The sequence below is a fragment of the Peromyscus maniculatus genome, chromosome 15 (assembly GCF_049852395.1).
Source record: "Peromyscus maniculatus bairdii isolate BWxNUB_F1_BW_parent chromosome 15, HU_Pman_BW_mat_3.1, whole genome shotgun sequence".
NCBI classification, from domain to species: Eukaryota; Metazoa; Chordata; class Mammalia; order Rodentia; family Cricetidae; genus Peromyscus; species Peromyscus maniculatus.
This window is the reverse complement of record NC_134866.1, coordinates 56,942,717-56,968,506: the sequence shown is the minus strand read 5'-3', so window position 1 is coordinate 56,968,506 and position 25,790 is coordinate 56,942,717. Positions and strand designations below refer to the sequence as shown.

The window sequence follows — 25,790 nt, the reverse complement described above, 5'->3', positions numbered from 1 at the left end:
TAACATGCACATGTGTGTGTGCTCTATAGAAACCAAAAATAGAAAACTCCTGGGAGGTATTTTTCAGGTAAGCCTCAGAGGACTATAATTATATAGAATATAAATTCTATATAATTTCTAATTCATATGCTGCTTTTTTCTAATATAGTTTGAATGTCTCAAAATAGAATGAGTTGAAACACAGTTATCGAATGCTTTGAAACCTTTCTCACCAGAGTTTTGATGATGACAGCATCAAATCCTTCTTTCATGTGACTTTTGGATACAAGGAGAAACTAAGACTGTGTAATGCTGCAGAACTGTACAAACTGAGATATAATGCTATATTCCCAGGTATTTTCTCTCAAGTTTTCTAAAAGTCTTGTGTGACTTTAATGAATAACCCAAACACAAATTCCAGATCTCATGAACCAGTGTAAAATCAAAGACATCTGAAAACCCCAGAACTGTTCCTAATTTAATCTCATACTTGACATCTTTGTTAAAAAAGTAGGACTTATGGCCTTCCTGCAGAACAGGGAACACTTCAGAAGGACCCCAGCTGGACAGAAGGTCCATCACCCAGGGACATGCAAGCAATTCAGTCTCCACAAACAATCTGCACACATTGCACTCTCAACCTGGTTCAAACAGCTCGTAAGTATTTGTTTTAAACCCTGGCCCAAGGTGTACTCTATAGGTTTAGATGTGAACAGAAAGATGAGCAAACACACTGAGACTCCATCAATATTCACACCAACCCAGTAGAACTTAAGTAGGAGATCTCAGACAAGCCTTCGTGTAGACTTAGTTTTCTCCTGTTTAAAGCATTCACATTATAAATATGGAGAAAATGGTGATAACTGTGGCGATGTATGATTGGACATTTAGATTGGATCATTCGAGATGGAGATTAGATTTCATCAAAAGAAGTCACTGAGCCCTCATGAGGTTATATTTAAATGACTTTATGTCACAAATAAAAAATAACATTATCTTATAAAATTTATATTTAAATAAAAGACTTTTTCTTTCATTCTTTTTTCTTTCTTTCTGCTTGGCTAAAGTTGGTCATGAAAAGTCATATCTAATATGAGAAGAAAATAAACTCAAACACTGCTGAAGCTAGTTATGATTAAAATGTGTTATTGTAGGGTCTAGAGTGGTCGCTTAGCATGTATAATCCTGTATTCAATACACAGCACCAGAAACAAGCTGGGCCCTGTTGTTGGTTGTTTTATCACTCTTTACTCTTTGGGGGCCCTGCCACCCAGCTGCCAAATAAACATGCATGGAGGCTTGTTCTTTCTTATGAATACCTGGCCTTAGTTTGGCTTGCTTCTGGCCGGCTTTTCTTAAATTATCCCATCTATCTTTTGCCTCTGGGCTTTTACCTTTCACTACTCCTTACTCCAAGGCTTGCTGGGTAGCTAGATGGCTGGCCCCTGATGTCCTCCTCCTTCTTTTCTTGTTTCTTCTTCTCTTCCCAGATTTTTCCTTCTGCTTATTCTCTCTGCCTGCCAGCCCTGCTTATCCCTTCTCCTCCCTCGCTATTAGACCATTCAGGTATTTTAGACAGGCACAGTAACACAGCTTCACAGAGTTAAACAAATGCAGCATAAAAGAATGCAACACATTTTTGCATCATTAAACAAATATTCCACAGCATATTGTAACACACCTTAAAATAATATTCCACAACAGTATCCTATACCTCATCTCTAACTCCTCATCACACCTCACTCCCAGAAGGCAAATGTGACAGATTATGTCTTGCATATTGCAAACTACATAGTAGTTACTCAAGAACTGTTTTTGGTTGGATAAATAGGTAAGTGCATCATCTGGTTGTCATATCCTCCCACTTGTTTTTGTTTTTCTCATGTCAGCCCTCCTGCCTCAGTCTCTCAAGTACTGGAACTGGAGGCATGCATCACTGCACCTGGCTCTGGGCCTCCAAATGACTGCACAAACTCCATGGTGTAACATCTACTTTTTATTTCTCAGAGGTAACCCAGTTCATTTGACCTAGCTCACATATAACCAATGATGTAGATGAATAAAGGCAAATGATCAAAATTTTTCAAAGTGTGGCTTGGAGAAGGTACCCATCTGCATCTATCTTTAAGATCCAGGGATCATCAATATCCCATTTCCCAAACTTCAAAATATGAAAAATAAACAAACCACTAGGATAATTACACATTTTACAAATGACATTGTGTTCAAGTGGGACTCAAGGAGGTCTACAGAATCAGGCTCTTTTGCAAAACCCAAACTGTTATTACCCTGCCCAAGTGGGTAATTGGCTCCATGCAGTTACTCTGCAAATGTGCTGCCAGGCACCCCCAACACAGCCATTGGCTTCTACATTTGGCAGAGAGTGTTGTGCTGTGTTCTGCTTAGGGCTGTCCTCCTCTGTTGCCTTTGGCTGTTACGTCATAGGCATTTACACATGAGGATCGACAAAACAGATGATGGGTTCCTATTGATTTCTACATGTAACTCCAGAATGTATCCCACTAGAACATGTTGTTCAGAGGAAGCATAACATGCTTGGAAAATAGTGGTGGTCACAGCCCCTTTCCCACAGTGCTGATTGAGGACTCAATGAGGCTACATATGAAGTCTTAGCATACTTCTTGTATCAAAAAAAATCCTCAAAAATGTCAGCTAATGATAAAAACAAAATGTCAACTATATCTTTAACATTCATTTTTAGAAATCAAATTATATCTTTTTTGTTCTGTATTCTGAATGACATAAAATTTTGTCTCATGTTTTTACTGACCCTAAGAAACACAAATCAGGTCATAGTATAGTTATAGATGAAGACTGCAGCTTGAAGTCATGATGGATTCATGACTAATCTCCAGGCATCAGTGACTCAGTGAACGGACAGCTCTGAGGGCATGTGTAGCTTCTAAATTTGTCTGTGCTTTTAGGCACACAGGCCAGGCCATGTAATGAGTCCAGAAACTGCAAGATGAGTTAAAAAGTAAGCTATGTAGTACATTTAATGACTGCACAAACCTGCAGCCTTCCAAGAGAACTCAAGAAAAATCCTGCTATTCAAAAAGAGTGCTGGAGTTTTAACACTTAAATAAGTAAAACAAATACAAAACAAGAATTCTTGCCTCAAATTTCAGCTCATTCCTCCTTAAATAAAACCAAGTAAGTGCTACATAGTTCTTTTAAGTATTAAAAAACCAGTAGTTTAAAATTTGCAAGCAATAATTTAATCATACCACACCACACACAGTGGGCACACGCACACAAACAGAAAGAGAGAGAGAGAGAGAGAGAGAGAGAGAGAGAGAGAGAGAGAGAGAGAGAGAGAGAGAGAATATTTCCTTCTCCTTCAGGGGGAAAAGGAAAAAGATTGAGAAAAAGATGCATTTGTTAGAAAAGATACATTTACTAAGTTGGATTTTCCCCCTTTTCTTAAAGAGAGTTCTCTAAGATAGGCTCCAGAATTCTTTTTCCAGATTATGCTTTCTGATACATTGCTTGAAAGCAAGTAGTATTAATCAAACAAAGGAAGGGCACTAGGGAAATCAGAAAGATGTAATGCAAGCAGTTAAAAGTGACACGACCTTCTGTAATGTCGTTGGTCACAGACTTATATGCCACACACTGGAGGAAGGTCTGCAAGAAAACTGATTCTAGGTACTATTCCTTGAGTGTAATACTAATAAAGATGACATTTTAAAAACCACACAGGCAGCCCCAAACATGGTGTGCCAGACACATTACAGTCAAAGAACAAGCAGATATCATTATTTTCAAAGGATTATATTTCTTCTTCCATATTCAGTATTTGCTGGGCATTTGTCATTAGCATATAAAATTTAATATGGAGCAGTTACAAAACTCTCTTTTCAAAGTAAAACCAAGTTGCATCTATAGAATCTATATGTCCAAAGCAGGTGAAAGGGCATTCTTTAAATAGTTTGAGTTTTTTTGTTGTACCCAATGCAGTGGGACATTTTATAAATTGCAAAAAATTTAAAATTTTATTTGGCGGAATTGTTAAGGATACTGGTAATATGAATAAAAGTGCATGTAAAATTATTCTACCATTGATCAAGAGAGGCGACTGATATGGTTCTGAAGAACACAGAGAAAGGCTAGAAATAAGTGGATTTAGTTAACTCCATTATTAAAATCACCGCAGGCTGGCAGTTATCAACAATACATTGTAATACCAACTTAGGGTGTGTGTACACATCTAGGGTGGTAAGAGGACATTTAAAGGTCCTTGAAAATTATGAAAACATGCCATTATTATTTTCCTTATGAATAATGTCTTCCCATTATTTAAAACTCTTTACATTAAAAAAAAGCGAAAGTAACTGGGTGATATTAACCTATTACCATTAGACACATAGAGCCCTAAATTGACCCAAAGTCAACGCTGACAGACAACAGTTCACTTTTCCTTGAAGACAATCTTTGAATAAATGCATGGTTTGCTAGGCTCAGAAACAATAGTTGCACAATTCAAATGTTTTGACTTCAATAGTCTATAAAAAAAAAAAAACACAACCCAACACATTTAAAGAAATCACTGCTGGCCAGATGCACAATAGCAATGTTAAATATGAAAGTAAGAAACTTGTCAGAAGTTTTGTGTTTAATTACATATTTAAAATTCCCAATGGGTACAGATGCTTGTATTAGGTTGCATCACAAGACATGTGACCATGCCCATTGCAGGGAGTGACACACCAGGGGAGAGAAGACTGTTTCATCCTAGCCTGGATTTTGTTTAGATCAAAGAAATGCACAAACCCAGCAGAGCATGCATTTCTGTGCCAATGGATTTATTACAGGTATACATATAATAGGAAAGTATGGATGTGTAGGGACTGAGAAAATGTACAGAACAATTTAAATGATTTTGGGTTTCAGAGTACCAGAGTTCTGGCTGAAAACTTCTGTTGTCAATAAGATCATTGTAGATGTGCTTGGACCTCTGTTACCTCTAAAATGTTTAAGAAGAAACTTTTACAGAATGAATGTAACAAGAAAACTACATATGTAATTTATTAATTGTTTGTAAAAGTAATGATGCATAAGCAGCTCTAAAATTCATTTTCATCCAAGTACTTCTCAAAGCAAACAAATGCATGATGACTTCCTAGTTTGATTCACACTATTAAGGATTTGACCTTGAAGTATTTCAGCTACAGTAGTCATCAAGATAACTGGAACACTAGATGTAATAATAATTAGTGTGGTAGCTTGCCAGCGAAGCTGAATGTATTGCAACACAAAAGAAGGCAGACTAGAAAAAAAAGCATTAACACTCACTGCTAAAAGACTTCCTGATTTTTACAGAGACTCAAAGACAATTATTTCATGGAGAATGCATTTCCGTGGCTCCTTTTGGGAAGTGTCATGTTGTAATTTAGTCTGGTTCTTAATAAGAGTATGGCTTTAATATGGCTACTGGGTGACTCTTGATTCATGCCAATGATCATGTACAGCCTGTATTCTGCATCATCAACAGCATTCTCATTTGCAGTATAATATGCTTTGCTGGAAGGCATACAGACAGTAAATTTACTTGAGTGTCCAAAAGGATGTAACCTTTCATTTTCTTAAGTGTCAGTTTAACTTAATATGCAGAGAAACCGTTCCACTAAGAAGGGCTAAACAATAACTAATACAAATTCTATATCCAACATAAGCATCTTAGATGAATTTCTCTTCATATTTCCTTCTAGTTTCTTAAATGTTAATTCTAACACAAAGCACTGTGAGAATTCTAGTGTTTATTTGAACTATGTCTCCATCTAAAGGCTTCACAATGTATTGTATTTTTGCATGCCAAGAATTTTTGGTGTCTTTATAATATTGTGTGTTAATTCAGCTGAACAGGATCATAGGGTGACCATTAACCTGTAACACACTACTAAAAATTATGTTTTCTTGAAAGTGTTATTTGCCAAGTTACAGTTAAGGTGTATAAAAGTCCAAACATTTTGAATGGTTTAATGTGGTTTTCAAGTAAAATTAAAAGAGGACTTTCTATTAATCTATTTAAAAAGACAGTATTTTTGAAGTAAAATATTCTGTTCATAAATAATAAAGAGTTCATATTAAAAAAGTAAATTTCTTAAATTTTTTGTTAAAAACCCAAGTTTCATTCCTCACACACCATTTTAACAAGAAAGACATAACCTGAAATGTCTTTGAAGACTTTGAAGCAGCCTTGGTAGTTTTTGTGCCTTTGAGCTGCCTCATGCAAGCTCCATGCTGTTGGTTTAACAGTTCTGCAGTGCAAGAGGAGAGGTTTTCATGGCCTCTGCTATGGCGCACGCCCTGACACCTGCACACGGCTGTCCCGCTCTGACTCCATCAGGTGTGCTGAGAACATGAAAGCTGCACCAGCCCTTTCTATTGTAAGCAAATGCGTAATTTAGCACATTGTATCACAGACAAACACTACACATTTGAAACATTCGGGCTCTATAAGAAAAACATTTGCAAATAAGCATTTCTCTTAGAGCCTAATAGCGCCAAAATTTTAGATCTTCTGAACACTTAAGAAAATTCATATTATCTATTTTAAGCAGTATGTTGAGTCATGGAGGGAGCTGGTGGAATGGGTTGTGTGTTCAGGGAAAAGACTTAGATATTAAGTTTTTTCTTTTGATAATTTTCACCTAGAATGTTCTAAAAACTGAGAACATTATGTCAGAATATTCAGCTTTAAAAATGAAGTGTGTTGATGCAAAATCACAGTCCCAAGACTTCAGTCCTTAGCTTATGTATTTTTCTACAAGTAATGATAAAATATTTTTAATCTTTTTTTTTTGCATAAAAAGAATCATCTTCACAAAAGAAAGCCCTAATACGCTTGGACCTACATTTGGATTGAAAAGAACATGTGCAGTGAATGATAAATTTTAGCTTAAAAGCTTGAGTGAAAAGAATGGTCAGGAACCTCACACTACCAGGTATAGCTCATGAGCTTCCCGAAATAAGTCAGCGCTCACTCCCTAGTCTCGCTGAAGCCTGCCTGGTGCACTTATCATTTCTGCTTTATGTAGTGTACTATGTGATTGCTAAATTAGTGCACAATGCATTTATAATATTTATAGTACCAACATTTAGTTAAATAACCTTTATGTAAGATTTATGTTGATTTTTTATTTCTCATTTAATGGCAAATTATGAAGAGCATGTTTCATAAAGATAATTCTCCATTTAAATTCATCAGTCCATTAAATATTAAAATTATGTTTCTGATGCAATCGAGAACAAATTTGTCCAGCTTCAGTGATTATTTGCACTCATAAAAATTAGGCTTGATTAATAAAATTTAAATGCTTGATTAAGTTGACATTTTCATGTTCCATTCTGATTTATTAAAATTGCCCGTCTCCAGGCATGGCGTGCTGGTAGACGGATACCTTTCCCCTTCTTTTTCCCGACTGGTCTTTTATGAGGCTTTTAGGAGAGGGGGTTTTGGTGGACCTAACAGTGCTTTCAGTGAGATGTCCCATGTCAGCTGTGGTGCAGCCTGCCTTTGTCTGGGAACAGTGCAGAGGTACAGTACAATAATCAAGAAAAAGTTCTTCCTGATATCTCTGAATATAACCTGAAAAGTAACATACATCTATAGTACTCCATGGAAATGCATTTCTATGAGGTTTTAATCTGCTAAAGATTTTCTTTAATCAAATTTCATCATATACTTTAATTTTTACCATTTGATACTTTTTATTGATATTAGTATATACATTTTTTGTTTTTGAAGCACTCGCCTATACACAGCAGGCTGATTGGGCACACAAGAAGTCTTACTATGACATTACCTACACATTTGATACTTAAAATGACTAATGGCTATGGGGAAAAAACCTACAATTTTTAAAGGAAGTCTTATTATGTATCCCTGCCTGGCCTGGAATTCACTATATACTCCAAGATGGCTTTGATTGCAGGACTTCCATGCCCAGTGAAAATCATCATTCTTGGTAGAACTTAGAAGGCAATATTTCAAGATCATTGTTGACTAATGCAACATGTAAGCCACCCTTGATACTCACAATGGCTTACTCTGTTATATACAAGGTAAGGTAACTAGTGGTCATTTCTATGTGCTTGGCACATTGTGTTGGCTCATAAATCCCCAGAAAACTCCAACAATGTAGCTATTGTCCTCATTGCTCTGCAGAGAGAATTAAGGTGTAGGACAATGACTAAATTTATGTAGCTAACAAATAGAAAGCTTGGAATTTAATCCTTGGATTTGTTATTTGTTTGGCCATTGATAGTAGAAATGACAATTATTTGGGAATGCTGTATAATAATCTGCCTTCTCAAAAAAGCAACAGTAGCTGAAGACTCAGTTATTTTTGAAATGATGATGTGTAATTGTTATCTTCTTTTTCTTACATGATTAAATATATTCAATAACAGCTGATTGATAATGCCCACAAAAGTGTAAATTTCAGTTTGTCTACTACCATAGTATTCCAGTTCCATATATGAAAGGGTAGAAAAGCTTAAAAGTTGTGTTATTGACAAATATACCTCACACAACACTTGACAAATACAAGATCCAGGGCAATTAGATCCCTAGTAATGCTGCTGATTCATAAGCATCTTCTATAAACTGATAGACATGTCATTTATTATTCACTTTTACTTTTTTAATGTAGATATTCAAGATCTTGATAACTTCCTGAGTCAGAGGTAATAAACATCTATCAAGATGTGGCCCAGTTGCTAAGGCATCCACTGTACAAGCATGAGGACCTGAGTTCAGCCCCCCCAGCATGTAAAAGCTGAGTGTGGTGGTGCACACCTGTAGCCCCAGTGCTGGAGTGGGGTATGGGGAGCAGAGACAAATCCATGCTCACTGAATCAATGAACTTCAAGTTCTGTGAGAGACCATGTCTCAAAAAATAAAGGTGGAGAGCAACCTATGTCAGCTGTGGCCCACATATACACAAGCACATGCACACATAATTATACTAGCATTACATACACCATAGCCAGCCTCACACATAAAATACCAATAAAAAGTGCCTACCCATATATGGGAACCCTTCCACCTGACCATCCCTGCAGACTGTGAAGTCTGTGATAGAAGTGTGAACGAGATACAGGTCATGTGTGAGCAGGTGGCCTCCATCTCACCTCCTTCATCAGAGTATTTCTAATAGTTTGGTGTCAGGAAAAGAACGAGGCAAAATCATCTGGAAAGTATGAGAAAGGTCACTAGAAGTAGGGAATCCATCCTGAGCCCTGAGAAACTGGTCAGTCCCTTTTGTTCATTTCTCTGGTATCTCATCCCTCAATTAAAGAAGACAGGACTAGAGAAACAGGCCTTTTGAAGCACAGATACTTTATAAAAACTGACTTATATGAGAAAAAACACTTGGGTGAGACAATCTGAAGAACCCACAGGAGGTTTTGAGGGGAGTTAAGGGACTTGGTACTCCAGTATCTGTCTAGGGCTCCAGCCCTTTCCAGAAAGGGTATGCTTTTATAAAGCACAAATCATAAAGCAACACTTTCAAATTTCCTCCAGTGGCCAAGACACTTTATTTGGTGGAAACAGCTGGGTTTCAGGAAGAACTCACTCTCTGGTAAGAACTAAGCACTTCTGCCTCACTACTTCCACTGGAACCAGAGCGGCCAGGAAGAGCTCAGGCAGGTGGGAGGGGCTAAAGTATGAGACTATGTCTTTTCAGACAACTACCACTGACTTTAAACTCTCAAATCTCTTCCGAATCTGATAGATTTAAAGCGAGGACTGTGCTTCCGGCAAGGAGATCTTTAGAAGATTGCCTTTTAAAAATAGAAGTATTTCCCTAGCATCATTTTCTGTGTGAACGTACATGTCACGTACAGGTAACACTCATCTCCCATCATTCTACAGTTTTATCTTTCCAATTTTAAGTTCAGCTATAGTCTGAGAATGGAGTAAAAGGGCAGGCCACAAGAAGAGGAAGTATTAAAGGTAAACACAGAGTCAGTAAGGGAAAAAAGGACAGACTCAGGAGCTGGGCAGAAACTGCAGAGCCACAGATAGCCAGGCCAGATTTCTTTACGTGTGCAATGCACACGTAGTCATTATGGGACATCTTTTAATACTCTACTTATCACAAACACACCTAATATAGTCAGGTGTTTGATTTAGTTGGTTGCTCATCCAGTGTGTCACAGACTGCCCAGGAAATGGGCACAATTTAGTCATCCTTGATTGTTAACGCCCAAATTTTAAAGAATTTTCATGTAAATTTATACAACTTTTGACTGGAAAAGAAAGGTAAAGTATTTGTTTATTTATCAAACATTTTTATTTTGGACAAGGTTTTACTATGTACTTCAGGCTGGCCCAGAACTCACAGCAATCCACCTCAGCCTCATGAGTGCTAGAATTACAGAATGATCCACAGTGTCTGGAGTCAGCAACTGTCTTTTGAGCAACTATTCTGCTGCTATGTCTGAGAGATATTCCTCTGTGCTAGAATTAAATGCAACCATCCCAGGGTGGTGAGAGAGACTTGTAATGAACCAATGATTACAAATAGTGAGCAATTGTTTCCCCTCTGTATTTTGCTTTCTAATTTGGTCTTGAGGTCTCCAGGAGTAGTTATGAGCCATGATACATACTTACTAGATGAGCTCTCCTGGGGGAAGACAAGTAGACACATGCCTGACTAGGTGCTCAGAAGGCTCAGATGTGTCAGCAGGTAGACACAATGATGGGTGAAATAAAATTCATAAAACAAAAGAAATTTCTAGCAAAGTTTTCAGGGACATTAGGAGGACCAGGGGGAGATGGAGGGACAGCCAGAACCAGCGGGGCATTCAGTCAGAAGGTGGAACATATGGAATGAAGATAGGACATGTGTGACTATGTGTTTATTAGGGTTAATTTATTCCTGGGTTAATTTAAAGAAACTATAGGCAAAAGCTGGAACTTGTTTATTTGATTCTTGTGTTAACTAATTTGTTTTATAATAGTCAGCAGCTGTGGGATGTGTTGGGCTCAGGGTCAGCTAGATGAGGTACAAGTGGGATATATTGCGAACAGCCATGGGAAGTGTGGTAATCTGAATGTAATTGCCCCCATAATCTCAGAGCGAGTGGCACAATTAGGAGGTGTGGCCTTGTTGGAGGAAGTGTGTCACTGTAGGGACGGGCTTTGAGGTTTTCTATGCGTAGGATACCACCCAGTGTCTCAGTCGACTTCCTGTTGCCTGCAAAATATAAGATTCTCAGCTACTCTTCCAGCACCATGTCTGCCTACATGCTGCCATGCTCCCCATCATGATGATAATGATCTGCACTTCTGAAACTGTGAGTGAGTGCCCTCAATTAAATGTTTTCCTTATTCAGAGTTGCCATGTTCATGGTATCTTTTCATAGCAATAAAAATCCTAAGACAGAAAGTACATTTTGACTAGTCAAAGATGACCTGAAACTACTGAGTTTCAAATAACATGGTTTAGATCTAAAAGCAGGCAATTTGGCAGCAAATATATCAAATGAATTTATGCTAGAGAGATAAGAGAACTCCGAGGAGCTGTCTCACTCACATTCTTGGGAGCAGGTGATAATGTGGACTGGTGGTGAGAGAACCAGTGAGGAGTCATCAATGGCTCTCCTGGAGGAAGGGTAGGAGCTGATCACCCAGACACATAATAAAATGTGAACCTTTTAGAAAGTGACCAATCATATTACATACAAAAAAAAATCTTCAAAATGAATGTATTTTGATCCAGAGGTCCTTTGAGGACTTTACTGAGAAGGTATTGCCCAAATATCCACTTCGAGTTTTCCTTCCAGCATTGAAATGAAAACAAACAAACAACAAAAAAACTGAAGCAAATACTTTATAAAAACGGTGTTTAATAAGAAAAAATATAGTATTTTCATAATGAAAACTATGCAGACCTTAAAAATTATGTTTGTTAGAAGGTTTTCTGCAATATAAAGGATTATTCTAGCTATGCTGTAGACGATAAATGTGAGTGAGCTAATGATGGACTTGATATGATACATTTCAAAATAAGCAGAATGAACAATAAAAATCTACACAAGTAAATAAATCTATTTTCAAGAAGCGAATAGAAAGCAGAGACAGTGAGTGGAAATTTGGGAAACCACAGACATGCTGTCCTTCCCACGCTCTTGGCGCCGCTGTCCACAGACCAGTGACCCATCGCCTCTCCAAGCTCTTCAGCTCCTCAAACACTGCTGGGTGTCAGCAGCTCAGCCTTGTTGTTGGGCTCCTGCACACAGAGCTGAGGAGACGCCTCAGAGCAAAGCACCTGGCTTGTGACAAGCTGCCAGTTGGCCCCAGCACTCCATGTCTGTGTCACGCCCTTCGGCTGCAGAGCCGTAGTGTATTCTCTTGGACCTTTGTGGTAATGAGTCGGTGTTCCGACCAGGCTGCATGTCAGTGCACAGGGTCTACATGGCTCCCAGGACTCCATGGGGCTGGCACCATGTTTGTGTGCGGCCTGCCTTGTATGTCTGTTCCACACAGAGCGCCCCACCCTAGTGCACCAGCTCTGCTGAAGTCACCATCTTGTTTTGGTTCAGTTTCCTCACCCACCCAAAGGAAGACACATCAGTCTCAACTTCCTGCCTTTCTTTGTTTCTTTAACAGAGAGTGTGTGTGTGTGTGTCAGGGGTGCACGTTCCAGGGCACATGTGTAAAGGTCAAAGGACAACCTCAGGTGTTGGACCTTGCATTCCATCTTCTTTGAGGCAGGGCTCTTTACTCTTCATTAGGCCTGGGGACTCTCTAGTCCCAGGGCCCCTCTCACGGTAAGGCCCTTGCAATCACAGATGCTCACTGGATTTTACACAGATTCTGAGGATTCAGGCAGGGACTCGTGGCTGCACAGTAAGTACTCCACTCCCCAGACAATCGCCTCAGCCCTTCTTCCCGCCTTTCATCTGTGTGGTGGGGACCAAGGAGTTGCACAGGCAATAACAACAGAACACAAGCAACCATGCCAGAATAAACAGAAGAAAAGCCCAAAGCTGTGGTTTGCATGGATCCTTCTCATGGGAGACTTCCCAGCCATCCTTGAAGACCCCAGGGAACAACCAATACAGCACAATTGTCCCAATCAGATTTTTATTTCAGGATGATGACCCTCCTCCTAGTCTTCAAATAAAAATATAACTAAAATTACCAGATACTTACAGGGCATTCTGACAAATTAGAATTTTATTAGAAGCTTTATTGCTACCTAAAATTCTGATTTGATCAGTCATCTGTGGTCTTTTTTAAAGACTTTTTAATGTATGTGTATGCCTATGTAAGTGTATGTTCACTGTGTTCATGCAGGAGCCCAAAGAGGCTAGAAAGGGGTGTTGCTCCCCGTGGAATTGAAGTTACCAGCAGTTGTGACTGAACCCTGGTCCCCTGCATGAACAGCAAGTACTCATATCCACTGAACCACCTTTCTAGCCCAGGTCACCGGTGTTTTTATTTGCTAAATGTGTCCTTCACAACTCTGGTTGAATCTTTCAGGCTGCAGGGCTGGAGTGTGCACAAGGGAAGGTCTAGTCATTTTCTGAGAGAGGGAAATGATACCATGGTGGTGATGGTAAAGGTGGAGGCTGGGATGAGAGACAAAGGGCCATGTGCAAGTCTTGATGCATTGATCGGCATCCACGTGTTCCAGTATCACTCTACACTGTGACCAGTCAGTGGGATTAGGCGGGTAGTGAGCGTCTCTGGAAGGTTGTGGGGTGCACTTTCCTATGGCATCCAATCAGCTCTAACTTTCAACTGCCTTATGCTCGGGATTCTTGGGGAACTAAAGGTCTGATTCTTTTCACGGTCCTCCTCAGATATTTGCAAGCTGGTAACCTCTGAAAAGTTGAGAAAATTGTGGTTGAAATAAGCACAAAGGAGAAGAGAGCGATCATCCATTTTTAGATGTGTTCAGAGGCTGGATGACTCAGAGCTGCTTCTGTTAAGAGCTCTGAAGATGGGGTCTTTTTTGGTACCGAGAGAAAAACACAGAAGACTTGTGCTCTATGTTACTTTCAGTGGATGATAAAACCCCACTGAAGTCGACCAATGGTGTACACAAAGCACTTTTGTGGACGGTCCTCTCCTCTCTCAACTTGGATTTGGCCAGCCCGGTTGGGGCTCTTTATGAGTTAGACTCACTTCTGCACCATTCCCCAGACTCAAGTATTCCACCAAGGGCTGCTTTCTAGACGAGAGCACTGTCAGAAAACATAATAAATGTGTTTGACTGAAGGGACTCAGGACAGACACCAAATGTTCCTGTGGTGACCAATCCCAATTTTCCAACAGCGTTTCCTTCCTTCCAAGCTTTGTTTCTAGCGGTAAGTATCTGGGCTTAAATGGCTCAGAGCCGATGAGAAAACAAATTGAGTACCACTAGAGAAGGGAGAAGAAGCAAATGCCTTCTCATTGGAGGAACTAACGGAACATTCCAGTGTTTACTCGTGTTTTAACAAGGCAGATTCTGTCTCCATTTATGTCACAGTCATACCATGAGTCAGAGTGATTTCATTGATCTGCCCCACTCTGTCTTTTTCATGCCACCATTGATTAGTAACCGAGACTGCTGTGTAGGAGGCATATCATGACAGCGGAGATGAATGTTCTTTTAAAGTGTAATTAAAAAATCCTGCTTGCAGAATGTCTGTATGCCAAAAAATTCCAAGACTTTCTTTACAACTGTTCAGCTCTGATTTACTCCTCCCATGCTCACCTGGGTGAGTAGAGAGTCACTCCACGGGCCACCGTCACTTCCCAAATGAAGGCAGCGCCTGGACTGGAGCAGATGTCTGCATCATTCCTTAAGAAGTCACTGAGAAGCCTATGAGAAAGAGTCTGGGGCATCTGGGGTTCTGTGGAATGCCCTGGGCACCCGCGGAGATTATTATGTTTTCTGCCAGTGCTCTTGTCTGGAAAGCAGCCCTTGGTGGGATACTTGAGTCTGGGGAATGGTGCAGAAGTGAGTCTAACTCATAAGTAGATAGGCTCCAGCGCGCACTACAAAAGCAGCTCCAGGCTTCAGAAAGTAGCAGACTTGTTCTCACTTCACACTGACTGTGTGGTGGAGTTCCTTGTTTATCTTGCATTTCAATTTCCTCTTTTATAAATTAGGGGTAAAAGCATTTAGAATAGTTCACTTGATATAATTATTGTAAAGAATGAAAAGAGTGATGTCTCCAAAAGGCTTGGCAGGATACCTGATGTATAGAAACTGTTTAATAAATATCTGCTCCATTTCTCCGAGTTAACAGTAAGAAGTGGGAGGAAGTTAACGAATGTCCATCAAGGTATGTGCTTGAGGGTGGAGTCAGTGCTGCTGTCTTTGCTCAGGGGAAGTGGGATGTACCAAAACAGAGCCAAGGAAAGAAGCATGATGTGGTTAAGAACACAAACGGTTGAGAACTCTCTGTTTAGCACTGTAGCCCATTTTTTAATTGGATTATTTGTTATTTTGATGTCTAGTTTCTTGAGTTCTTTATATATTTTGGAGATCAGTCCTCTGTCAGATGTGGGGTTGGTGAACATCTTTTCCCATTCTGTAGGCTGTCGTTTTGTCTTATTCACTATGTCCTTTGCCTTACAGAAGCTTCTCAGTTTCAGGAAGTCTCATTTATTAATTGTTGCTCTCAATGTCGGAACAGCTCTAAGGCAGGGGGAGGGGCTTGGACCTGCCTCTACTAAATGTACCTCCTCATCGGAGGCCTTACCTTCTTGTAGGAGGGAATGGCGGGGGCTGGGAAGGTACTGAAACGGGGAGGCTGGAGGGGTGAGAGGAAGGAAGAAGGGGTCTTTGGTGTGTAAAATAAATAAAAAATTTTTCTTAATAAAAACAAACAAACAAACAAAAAATCCACAAACTTCACTTTCTGAGGCCTGGTCCCTTTTCTGCCTGAGAAAGGGTGGCATTTCTGTCTTTATATCCCTTTCATGCCAGGGACATTTCTGAATGGTGTATGTATTAAACAGGCTCCTCTGGAAAAGCCAAACAACTCTTGTACTGCAAATTTTCACACCATGGTCCCAGACTGGCTGGACTGAGACCCAGTGTTTCTTACTTTTCACAATTCTGAGTAGGAAATAGCCAGGAAGAACGGCATTTCTAACACACCTCTTCCTGTGGGTTCCCTCGGGGCTACAGATTCACCCCAGAAATAGCTGTCTGCTCATCCAGTCCTTAACAGGGCCTGCTTACTAAAGGTATCAGGTCTCCCTTTTCTGTTGAAACTAGAAGCACTAGATGGAAAAGAGGGAGGGGCTTAGTGCTGGTGATCCACGGGCTGAGGGGCTTAATAAATAATCAATACATGAGGAAGCCCTTTCCTGCTGAGTGTTAATCTCAACTATCAGTCAATATGTTAAAGATAGAATTTTCAGCCATCTATGTACTTCATGTGTTGTGACATTATTACTGACTTTTGTCTCTTTTCTATGTAGATCTAAAAGTCATTTTGATTTGTTTTTCTTTTGGTCTTCACCCTAATTAAATTTTCTAAGATTTCCCCTTCATAGCAGAAACAGCCCCCAGCTTTCTCTCTCTCTCTCCCCCCCCACCCCCTCTTCAGGAGGTTTCCTGGTTTGAGGTCAGTCAACAGTGTAATTAATTCACCCCAGAGGTCTTGTGTACTTTTTATACATGCTAAAAGCTTCAACAATGTTTTGTAGATACTCAGACACACATGCACACCCATACATGTACACACATGCACATGCACACTCATGTGCACTCTTGTGCATGCAAGTGTGTGCACACACACACATACACTCACACAAGGACACACATGGACACACACAGACACACAGACAGAAAATCTGTAACCAGCAAAGTATAATCAAGGTCTTCTTTCAAAAGGAGAAAGCAGTTAAAATGCACAGCTGGGTATGCCAGAAAACACATAATTAGACAAATTGGATTTAAGAGTTACGTAAGGTCTCAACTGAGCCAGTGAATGAGAAGTTGAAAGAAACGTTGTGATTGCTGCTCCAGTCCCTGGGAAGAAAAGAATATGTGGATATGTGTGCGTTGGGCAAATAAAAGGCAATTACTGGGCATTATGGAGTGTAGCTGACATTTCAAATGGGTTAAGCTATAGAATGTCTGATGTGGGGGGGCTGTGCTGGGGGATAAAATGTTGTCCAGGGCTAAAAGAGAGAAACTGTAAGAATAGATGTGCTTGAAAGGAAGATCTGGAAAGTTCTGTTTTAGTGTTGTATGTTGTAAAAGATAAAGGGCAGTTTAAAAAGTATATTATGCAATTTAAGTTATATATTATGTAATTGTTCTATATGCTTAAAGTTTCAGAGAATTTTAAGTACCAAAGAAAAATTGTATATTACAAATTTCCTTCTAACAGTGGACTTTCTACACAAGGCAGGTATGTTCTAGGAAAAATAATGGAGTTTACAATTTAAGAATTTTTTTAACTAAGAATTCTCAAATCAATGCCTAACTTTTCAAAATGAATCCCATAGGACTTAGAAACTAAACTAAATTACTACTTTTCTTATTTGCAAATAATCTTGTTTGCAAATATGCCTCAAGACAGCTGAATGAAAAGTAGATAGTCTTCTCTTTCAACCATCTCCCTGAGATAACCAGGACAAAAATGTAATTGTCTGAGACAGCCCTGTTTTCTTAGAGAAAAAATCCTGGATTAATTGAAGAAGAAATTACCTATTAGTCCCCAAGACATCAATTCTTATAGCACTTTGGGCCTGTCTCTTAGCATGCAATTTAAATATATATCCTTAGCAATAAAAATAACTTCTTGTCTATTGATACTGCTTAACCATTAAAGCCTTTATCAGCAATCTTGTATTTGGCTTGATAGAGTTTACAAAATAAAATGTTTTAGGGCCCAGGGAAATGGCTCAGATGGGAAGAACATTTGCTCTTTAAGCATGGGGATCTGATTCTGAATCTCCAGCACCTACACAATGTCAGGGCATGGCTGTATGTGCCTGGAACCACAGGACTGGCAGTGGGGGGTGGGAGTGGGGGGCGGTGGCGTGTGGATACTAAGGACCTCTCCCTTCCAGAAACTCTAGCAGAAATAATGATAGACCATGTCTCAAGGCAATAGGCAAGAGCAATAGAGAAAGACATCTGACCGTCTCCTCTGGTCCCCAGATACACAGGCATAGAGCATACATTTGCACAGTCAACATGGATACAATACACAAACACTTGGAAAACATCTAATCTATAAAGTATATGTGAAAAACTGTCACAAATGCAAAGACCAGCCAAGAACTTGTTTCTTCAACCTTAGTCTAATTTAGTAAAAGAGACAGCAACACATTAGAAAGTAAACAACTCCATCATGTACTTGGTGGTTGTATATTAATATTTATCATTTATCTTAAAGATACGGAAAATTATTTAGAGGAAGTATAATTTGTTTATGTTGCCATTTGAAATGCACATTTGTTTCAAAGGAACTGTTTTTTGTTTGCTTGTTTTGCCACAAGTAAGACAGTGAGTTCATTTGATATGCATTATTGCAATAAAGTGTTGTATAATACTTTAGTATTTTGAACTGATAATCAAATAATTGTGTTATTTGTTATAGGCATACATAATAATGGCAAATATTCCTGATTATTAGATCCTGTATCAAGAATAACTAAAAACTTCCCGATTATAAATCAAATGAGTCTATGAAATACTCAAAACTTTGATAATATAGTGGCATATAACTACAGAGTATATCCTCATCTACTTTTAAATTCTTTTCAACAGTTGCCCAACAGGTTACACAGTTACAAACATTGAGCTTGGAGGAGATGCTGTATCCCTTCAGTCATGTGTGGACTAATCTCCGGTATGTTTGCTAGGACGGCAGTGACTGATACAACCCAGGAGGGGCAGACCTGACTCCAGGCAAAGCACAAGGCTCTTGTCAGCTGACCTGCAGCTCCTTGCCCCACACATTCTAAGAACTTTCAGAAATGTCAAAGGGGAGTACAGATTTAGCTGAACATTCCCTGGATTAAATGAGAGGTCTTCATCCTCAAGTCAGTATCAGAATATACCTGACTCATAAACTTGTTGTTAGTGACGACTCACTGAATGGACGTACTTTACTACACTTTCCAGACTAAGAATCATCAACTCTTCTTTCATTGACAGTTTACACAGGGAACCGTCTTAAGTGGAATACATTGATTTGGTCTGATCATTAACAAGTCTGTAACATTATCTATTAGTTCAGGATCCATTGTGACATAAAACAACCAGGAGACTGAAAGGAATAAGGGTCTGGATAACAGCTAGGAATGATTTTAAACCGCAGCTCGGTTTGTACACTCCCCACTTTAGTTTCTATCAAACTGAATCATTCCAGAAACAGGCGGATACTTTGTATTGTGTTAAGAACCAAAGTTGTTAGGTCCAAACATGAATATTTGTAGGCAGAGTTTCTGGTTTATAAAACTGAATTCAATGTTATCTCATCAGCCGGATGAGAAATAACAAAAACACACAAAGAATGCAGAGACTTACCGTATCACGTTGCCTGTTATCTTTCCCTGATACTATTAGGAAGTAGTTCCAGGTCAGTAGTAGCAATAACAACAGTGGTATCATGTAGAGCTCAAAGTTCCAGACGACAAAGAGGAAGAGCTGCAGGGGAGAAAAAGAGACAAAGACGGGAGTCAATTCTGAATTTCCTTAGGTGGACTGTCACGCACAAGCCCCCTCCAAAGCCACGTCTACACGCTTCAGAGCAGGGAGGTTGGCTGGAAATCAGCCCTAAGGACTTGGTGAGCCTCTTGCTGGAAGCACAACTGACCCCCCAATAATCACTGCCAAGATTTTCGCTTTGTTTAATTCTGTAAAGGAAAACTTGGTATCAGTACACTGTCGAGGACAATTTTAGTTTTTCCCCCTCTGTGAAATTACAGTTAAATTAGACAAAATAAAGCTTTGGGTTTTTTGTTGTTGTTTTGTTTGTTTGTTTTTCAGTAAAATGAGCTTCACTGTGTGGTCAGAATAGCTTGGTCTGTCTGTCTGTCTGTCTGTCTGTCTGTCTTAATCACAAAGAGTGAATCACCATTTATCATCAGGGACATTCTTTTCACAAATCTCACTTGATGCTACAACAGAACAAGCATAACAGGCAGGTGAAAACATATCTGTACCACAGAACCCCAAAGATTCCATATGATGAAAAAAACGCTGCTTCCAACAAGTGTTAAAAGAAGTTGGCTTACCATTTGCTATTGTTGAGAAAGTCAAGTGTTTGCAAATGAAGGTGAAGACCAATTTTGTCAAAGGAAGTTTTATGCATGACTTTTAACGCTACCTACCTATTTGAATAAACTCTTTTTAATTGTAAGACAAATGTCAGAGTAAGACTTGGAGTGACTGAGGAAACCATTCTATGCATACTTACATTGGCAACAATAGGATTTGAGACATAAGTCGTGAGTCACCCACCTCTTCACCAGGGCACTCCTGGGCAGATCATCTAAGTTCTCTGGGTCTGCAGCTCCTGCTGTCTGACTACAGCCACCTTAAACCAGGTGGGATTAAGAGCAGAATTTCTACCTAACCTTAATGCTAAGGAGCTGTGTAATCTTTCTATAGCTTCCATATCATGTATCTTAATTTCTTCCTCTGTAAAATGGGGACAATAAGTTTTGAGAACTGCAAAACTAACACAGTGCTCAGGATGTGGGCAAACACATATTGCTCTGTCCATACTAATGATACTCAGAAAGTTTACTAATTATTGACTGGAAATCATAACACCATCTGCCTACTAAGATTTAGTTGAACAGTAGCATAAGTGGGAATTTCAGTCATCTGCTCAGAGATGCATTTCACAGACCAGGAGAGTTAGGGGAAGGGTCAGAAGGACACTAATGTAAACAGCAGTGCTACCCAAGGCCTTCCTAGTAAATACCAGTCCAGGGCCTGGGCCTATTCAAGAGGCAGAGAGAACACCACCTGTGAGCACAGAACTTAGGCTCTGGGTCTGGTGACTTCACTTCTCTGTTTTCATATGTAAAAAGAGTCCTATAAATGCAATCACCTCTAACATCGCTGTTCTAAAATGTGAGATGATTTTATGGGATTACTGTACCACTTCAGTGGATGACCACAAGGAAATAGTGTGTTCTGGAAACACTGTGTTCCACTGCATGTATGAATTCATGGTGGTTGCAACAGCATTCACAAAACGTGTATAAGCACAGGCTAGACAAAATCTCAGTGAGGAAAGGGGAGTTGGGTGTGAAATCCCACTCCTGGCTGTGGAGTATTGGCAACTGTTGGCTGCTGGGAGAGGGAGAGCTGGTTTGCTCTGGAGTGCAGCTCCTGGCAAGTCAGCCCCTCTCCAGGGGAAGAACACACTGGGAAGCAGAAACTAGTTTCGAAAGGTTTGCTTTTTTTCAGAATATGAAGTTGGGTGAATGTCCATATGGATCTGGGAAGAGTTGGGGGAGGGAGGGTAAATATGATCAAAACACACTGTATGATACCCTCAGAAAACTATCAAAAATTTGAAAAAATGTTTGAGAGTGTGTATTTTACTAGATTTCTGATATGTCTGACTTAAATGGACACCAATATACATTTATATACTTATTTAGTATTCCACATGACAACGATAGGCCCATCTTCCAGAATAAGAACCATTCCACGTACTTCAATGCATTATTTCCAACAAAAATGTAGGAAGATTTCTAGAAAAAAATCTCATTCAATTTCTGAAATTTATATAATGTGTACAAAGATCATGCGACATATAATGGATGTTTAGGATTATTAAATGTGCTTTTGTGAAGATAACTCTTTCAGGAAATGAACTGAGATAAACTTGATAGTCAACCACTACATGTAAAGGGGGGAATTACTTTTGATTAGAGCCCATATAAATTCTTGATACAATTATTGCAACTTTTGGGTAGTCACTATAATGCAAACTCCTGGAGAATGGATGATTCTTTTTGGTTCACTGCTTTACATCTGGGGCTTAGAACATGACTTCGGCAGAGTAAGGACTCAGTAGCTAAACATTTACTCCCAATGAAAGTAAATGGACTCAAAACCATGCCAAATTATTCAGCAGTGTAATTATTTGTGTTAATAAAAGCACTATAGAACCATTGCCAGAAACTAGCTGACTTGAGAAAATACTCCCAGAATTATGAAGTGGGATGCTTCTAGAATTTTCTGTTTGGTAAATATGCCCTTTCGTGCTTCCCCAGAGAGGACTTTCCCTCCTTCTGCTGTACTGTTGCGCTGTCACGGGAACCCACTCTTTCCCTCTGGACCTTCTCATATGCCTGGATTTTCAGAGAGCACTCATGAGCCAGCATTGGTGGCACATGCCCCAGCACTCAGAGAGCATTCACTGCCTTCAGTGGGTTCTGCTCATATGGATGAGATTCAGATGATTTCATTGCTAAGTATGATCCAGTGGGATAATGTCAACCTGCTGAGGAGAGATATTCTGTTTTGTAATGTCTGGTCATTGATGTTAGAGTGACTGTATTGCTTTCAACACTATGGTAGTCTTTCAACATCACCAATTGCTTCAAACATTGGTAATAAGATGCACTTTGTGCATATTTTTCAAAAGTAAACATCATTCTCTTCTCATACCCCAATTAACTCATTACTGGCACTCTTGAAATACAGCACTCAAAAACAACACAGCATTTCCCATGCATTTCTATGGTGTTCAAAGTGCCCCATGTACAGTTACCAGAGCATGGATCAGGGGAAGACAGAGAAAAGAGAAATCAAGGAAGAAATTATATTTGCTTTAGAGATGCTTACAATGGAAGGATGGTCTTCTTTCTTACTGTCTGTGCATTAGGAAGCTACTCCTGTGGAAGCAACTTCCATGTTTTAAAAGAAAGCATCTTTAAAAGGAAGAAAATGATAGAACTTTGGATGAACTCCAAATGAAAAACATTAAGTTTTTCTTTTTCAACACTCAAATCATATATAAAAAAGTATTTAACATAGCTTAACAATAAAAACAGTTTTAATTTTTTTTTACCACGTGTTCAAAAGTAGGGAAAAATGTTTTATGGACTTAGGTTACTAAGAATCACTAAGAAAAAGCAGTTGCTCACTAGAGTGTTACAGGTGATTCCAGCTCTTGCTAGTTGAAGATCATCCAGGAAAAGGGCCCAGGGTGACAGAATTCCTTTTAGCTCATTCTTTCTTCATTAGACCTCCCTCCATCCTCCCTTGGCAAACTGTACAGGCTGAGCCACTTTTCCTTTCTAAAAAAGCCTGAGATTATACAGAAGGCCAGGCTTTCGATGGCCCAGCGAGGTAGTAGAAAGGAGGATCCTGGGAAAATGCAAAGCCAAGGGAACCCAGGATCTGTCCTTGGTCCTGACTACACTTTTTTATGGATTTGGGAGTAGACAAAAGCCATGCAGTAATGAGATGAAAGAATAAAAATACATCCCTAACACACACACACACACACACACACACACACACACACACACACACACACACACACACACACCACAAATATAAACCATAAGGTGTTGGATGTGTCCTGATCTCACTCTAGAACTGCCTTTTCCTGTACAGAAAGAGAACAACAACAACAACAAAATCCTAGAATGTTTCAATATTACATTAGGCTAAAAGGAATTTATGCAGTATTTAATTTTATTCAATTCCATCACCCTGGAATATTTTTCTTATTCTCTTCCTCCATCACCCAGTCTATAGCTTTTCCTTTTCATGCCTGGATCCTATTCCTAGTATCTACTTTTTAATTTGGGCTTTTGGCATTTCACTTTCATAGATTCCACACCTTCATTTACACACAAAACAACTAACCCTACATTAGCTGTCCTTTCTCATTAGAGACTAAAAATGCTTCAGGTATTTGACTTTCTTTTTAAACTCAAAGATAGATGTTGTGATTTGTAACTAGAATTCTGCAGTAGAAAGTCTAAATGAGATGCTAGTTAAAATGGTACCAGCACTTATGCTCTCCACTGGTAGAAAGGACAATAAATCCTGGTATGGTGGGCTGTGGTGGTAATCTAATTGTATTGAAATATTATTTTGATTTGTACTGAAATATTAATTTGATTGTATGTTAATAAATAAAGTTGTCTGGGGGTCAGAGCTATTAGAGCCATAGCAAGAGTGTGGCGGTGGTGGCACACGCCTTTAATCCCATAGATATCTGTGTGTTCAGGGTCAGAGCTATTAGAGCCATAGCAAGAGTGTGGCGGTGGTGGCACACGCCTTTAATCCCATAAGATCTCTGTGTGTTCAGGGATACAGCCAGCATTGGAGACATATGCCTTTAAGACCTAGGGGGCTGTACATTCAGACAGTGACGAGGCAATCATGTGTTTGGGTTTACAACCAATGAGAAGGCAGAACAACATACTTTAAAAATACGAACCGAGAGGAAGTAGGTCTTTTTTCGCGAAGCTGGGACAGCAGGAGGAAGGGTGAGATTTTAGCTCTGAGCTCTGACCTCTCGGCTTTCTCTTTTACATTGTTTCTGTGTTTCTTATTTAATAAGACGGTTGGATACATCTACATCTGGCGCCCAACGTGACAAGAATCCATTAAAAACTGCTTGGCTTGGCGGCAGGTCCGCTTTCCCGCAAGGGCGGCAGGCGGCCCGCGGCGGCGGCGGCGGCGGCAGCGGCGGCACACGGCGGCCGGCGGCGATCGGCTTCTTAGTCCGAGCTGCTGGCGTCCTAGTCCGGGTAGCAACTTCTAGCCCGGGCCTAGGTCTGTGAGCAGCTTGCCTAAAGCCGGTGCTACAAACAACTCAGACCTGCCCTGCCGAACAGGGCCCTCCCTGCCTGTAAAGTCAAAGCACGTGGTCGGAGCTTAAGGAAGCCAGACCCAAGCCTTGACTCGGCACAAGAGGGAACACGTGGCTGCATTTAAGCTTTAGCCGGCTACGCTTTCTTGTGCGTTCTCTCTTTCCTCTCTCTCTCTCTCTCTCTCTCTCTCTCTCTCTCTCTCTCTCTCTGGATTTACACCTGGGACACTAGGTGGCTGCTTTGAAAATCCCCTCGGATTTCTACTGTTCTACGCAGATTTGGTAAGTCATAATATATCAGATATTTTAAAGGAAACTATCTAAAAGAGAATTTTTTTCCACATTAAAAAACAAATGGGTTTTATGTGTACATTGGAAGAAAATTGGTTTTTGTTCGAAATTTTAGGCAGTCTGGCAATGGAACAACTATATAATATTAGTATTGGTGGAATTATGCACCTCATCACTATAATAATCCACATTTTAATATTTAAAAAGATAGTCAATTTAAGTGCCAGGATAACAGCGTTAGAAGAACTTGTTAAACCTGTAAAAATTCAGACAGAAGAAATTAACAGTGAAGTTGTTTCAAGTCGGGATCATAAGGTTGCAGAAAGAAAGCCTGTTTTCACACAGTCACCCTTAATTTATCCTGTAACAGTACAGCAGATGCCTGATCAAATGGCTACACAAAATACTTGGGCTCCAATTGAAATGTTGGATTTAAAAAGGTTTAAGGAGGCAATAGTATCTTATGGCATGCATTCCCCATATGTAAAGCAAATGTTAAACACTTGGTCAACATATAATAGGATAGTACCACAGGACTGGCGGGACCTCGCACAAGGTGTTCTGGAACCCAGCCAGAGACTTCAATTTCTGACTTGGTTTAAGGAGGAGGCTAAAAACATAGAAAAACAATGGAGGGATAAAGGAGTACAAGTTTGCCAGGATCAGCTTATGGGCGAAGGCCAATATGCTTCAGCACAAGCACAATGTTTATATGA

At 39.7% G+C, this 25,790-nt stretch overlaps 1 protein-coding gene across 13 annotated transcripts in view; it reads right to left on the bottom strand.

The window, feature by feature from the left end:
• The window catches only part of Mctp1 (multiple C2 and transmembrane domain containing 1), a 589,465-nt gene that overhangs the window by 70,862 nt on the left and 492,813 nt on the right, over positions 1-25,790 (bottom strand). For all 13 annotated transcript variants that reach the window (XM_042261777.2, XM_042261779.2, XM_042261778.2 and 10 more), the window contains one exon: positions 19,512-19,631. In XM_042261777.2, coding sequence (XP_042117711.1) covers positions 19,512-19,631 — 120 coding nt within the window. The remainder of the gene's footprint in view (positions 1-19,511; positions 19,632-25,790) is intronic.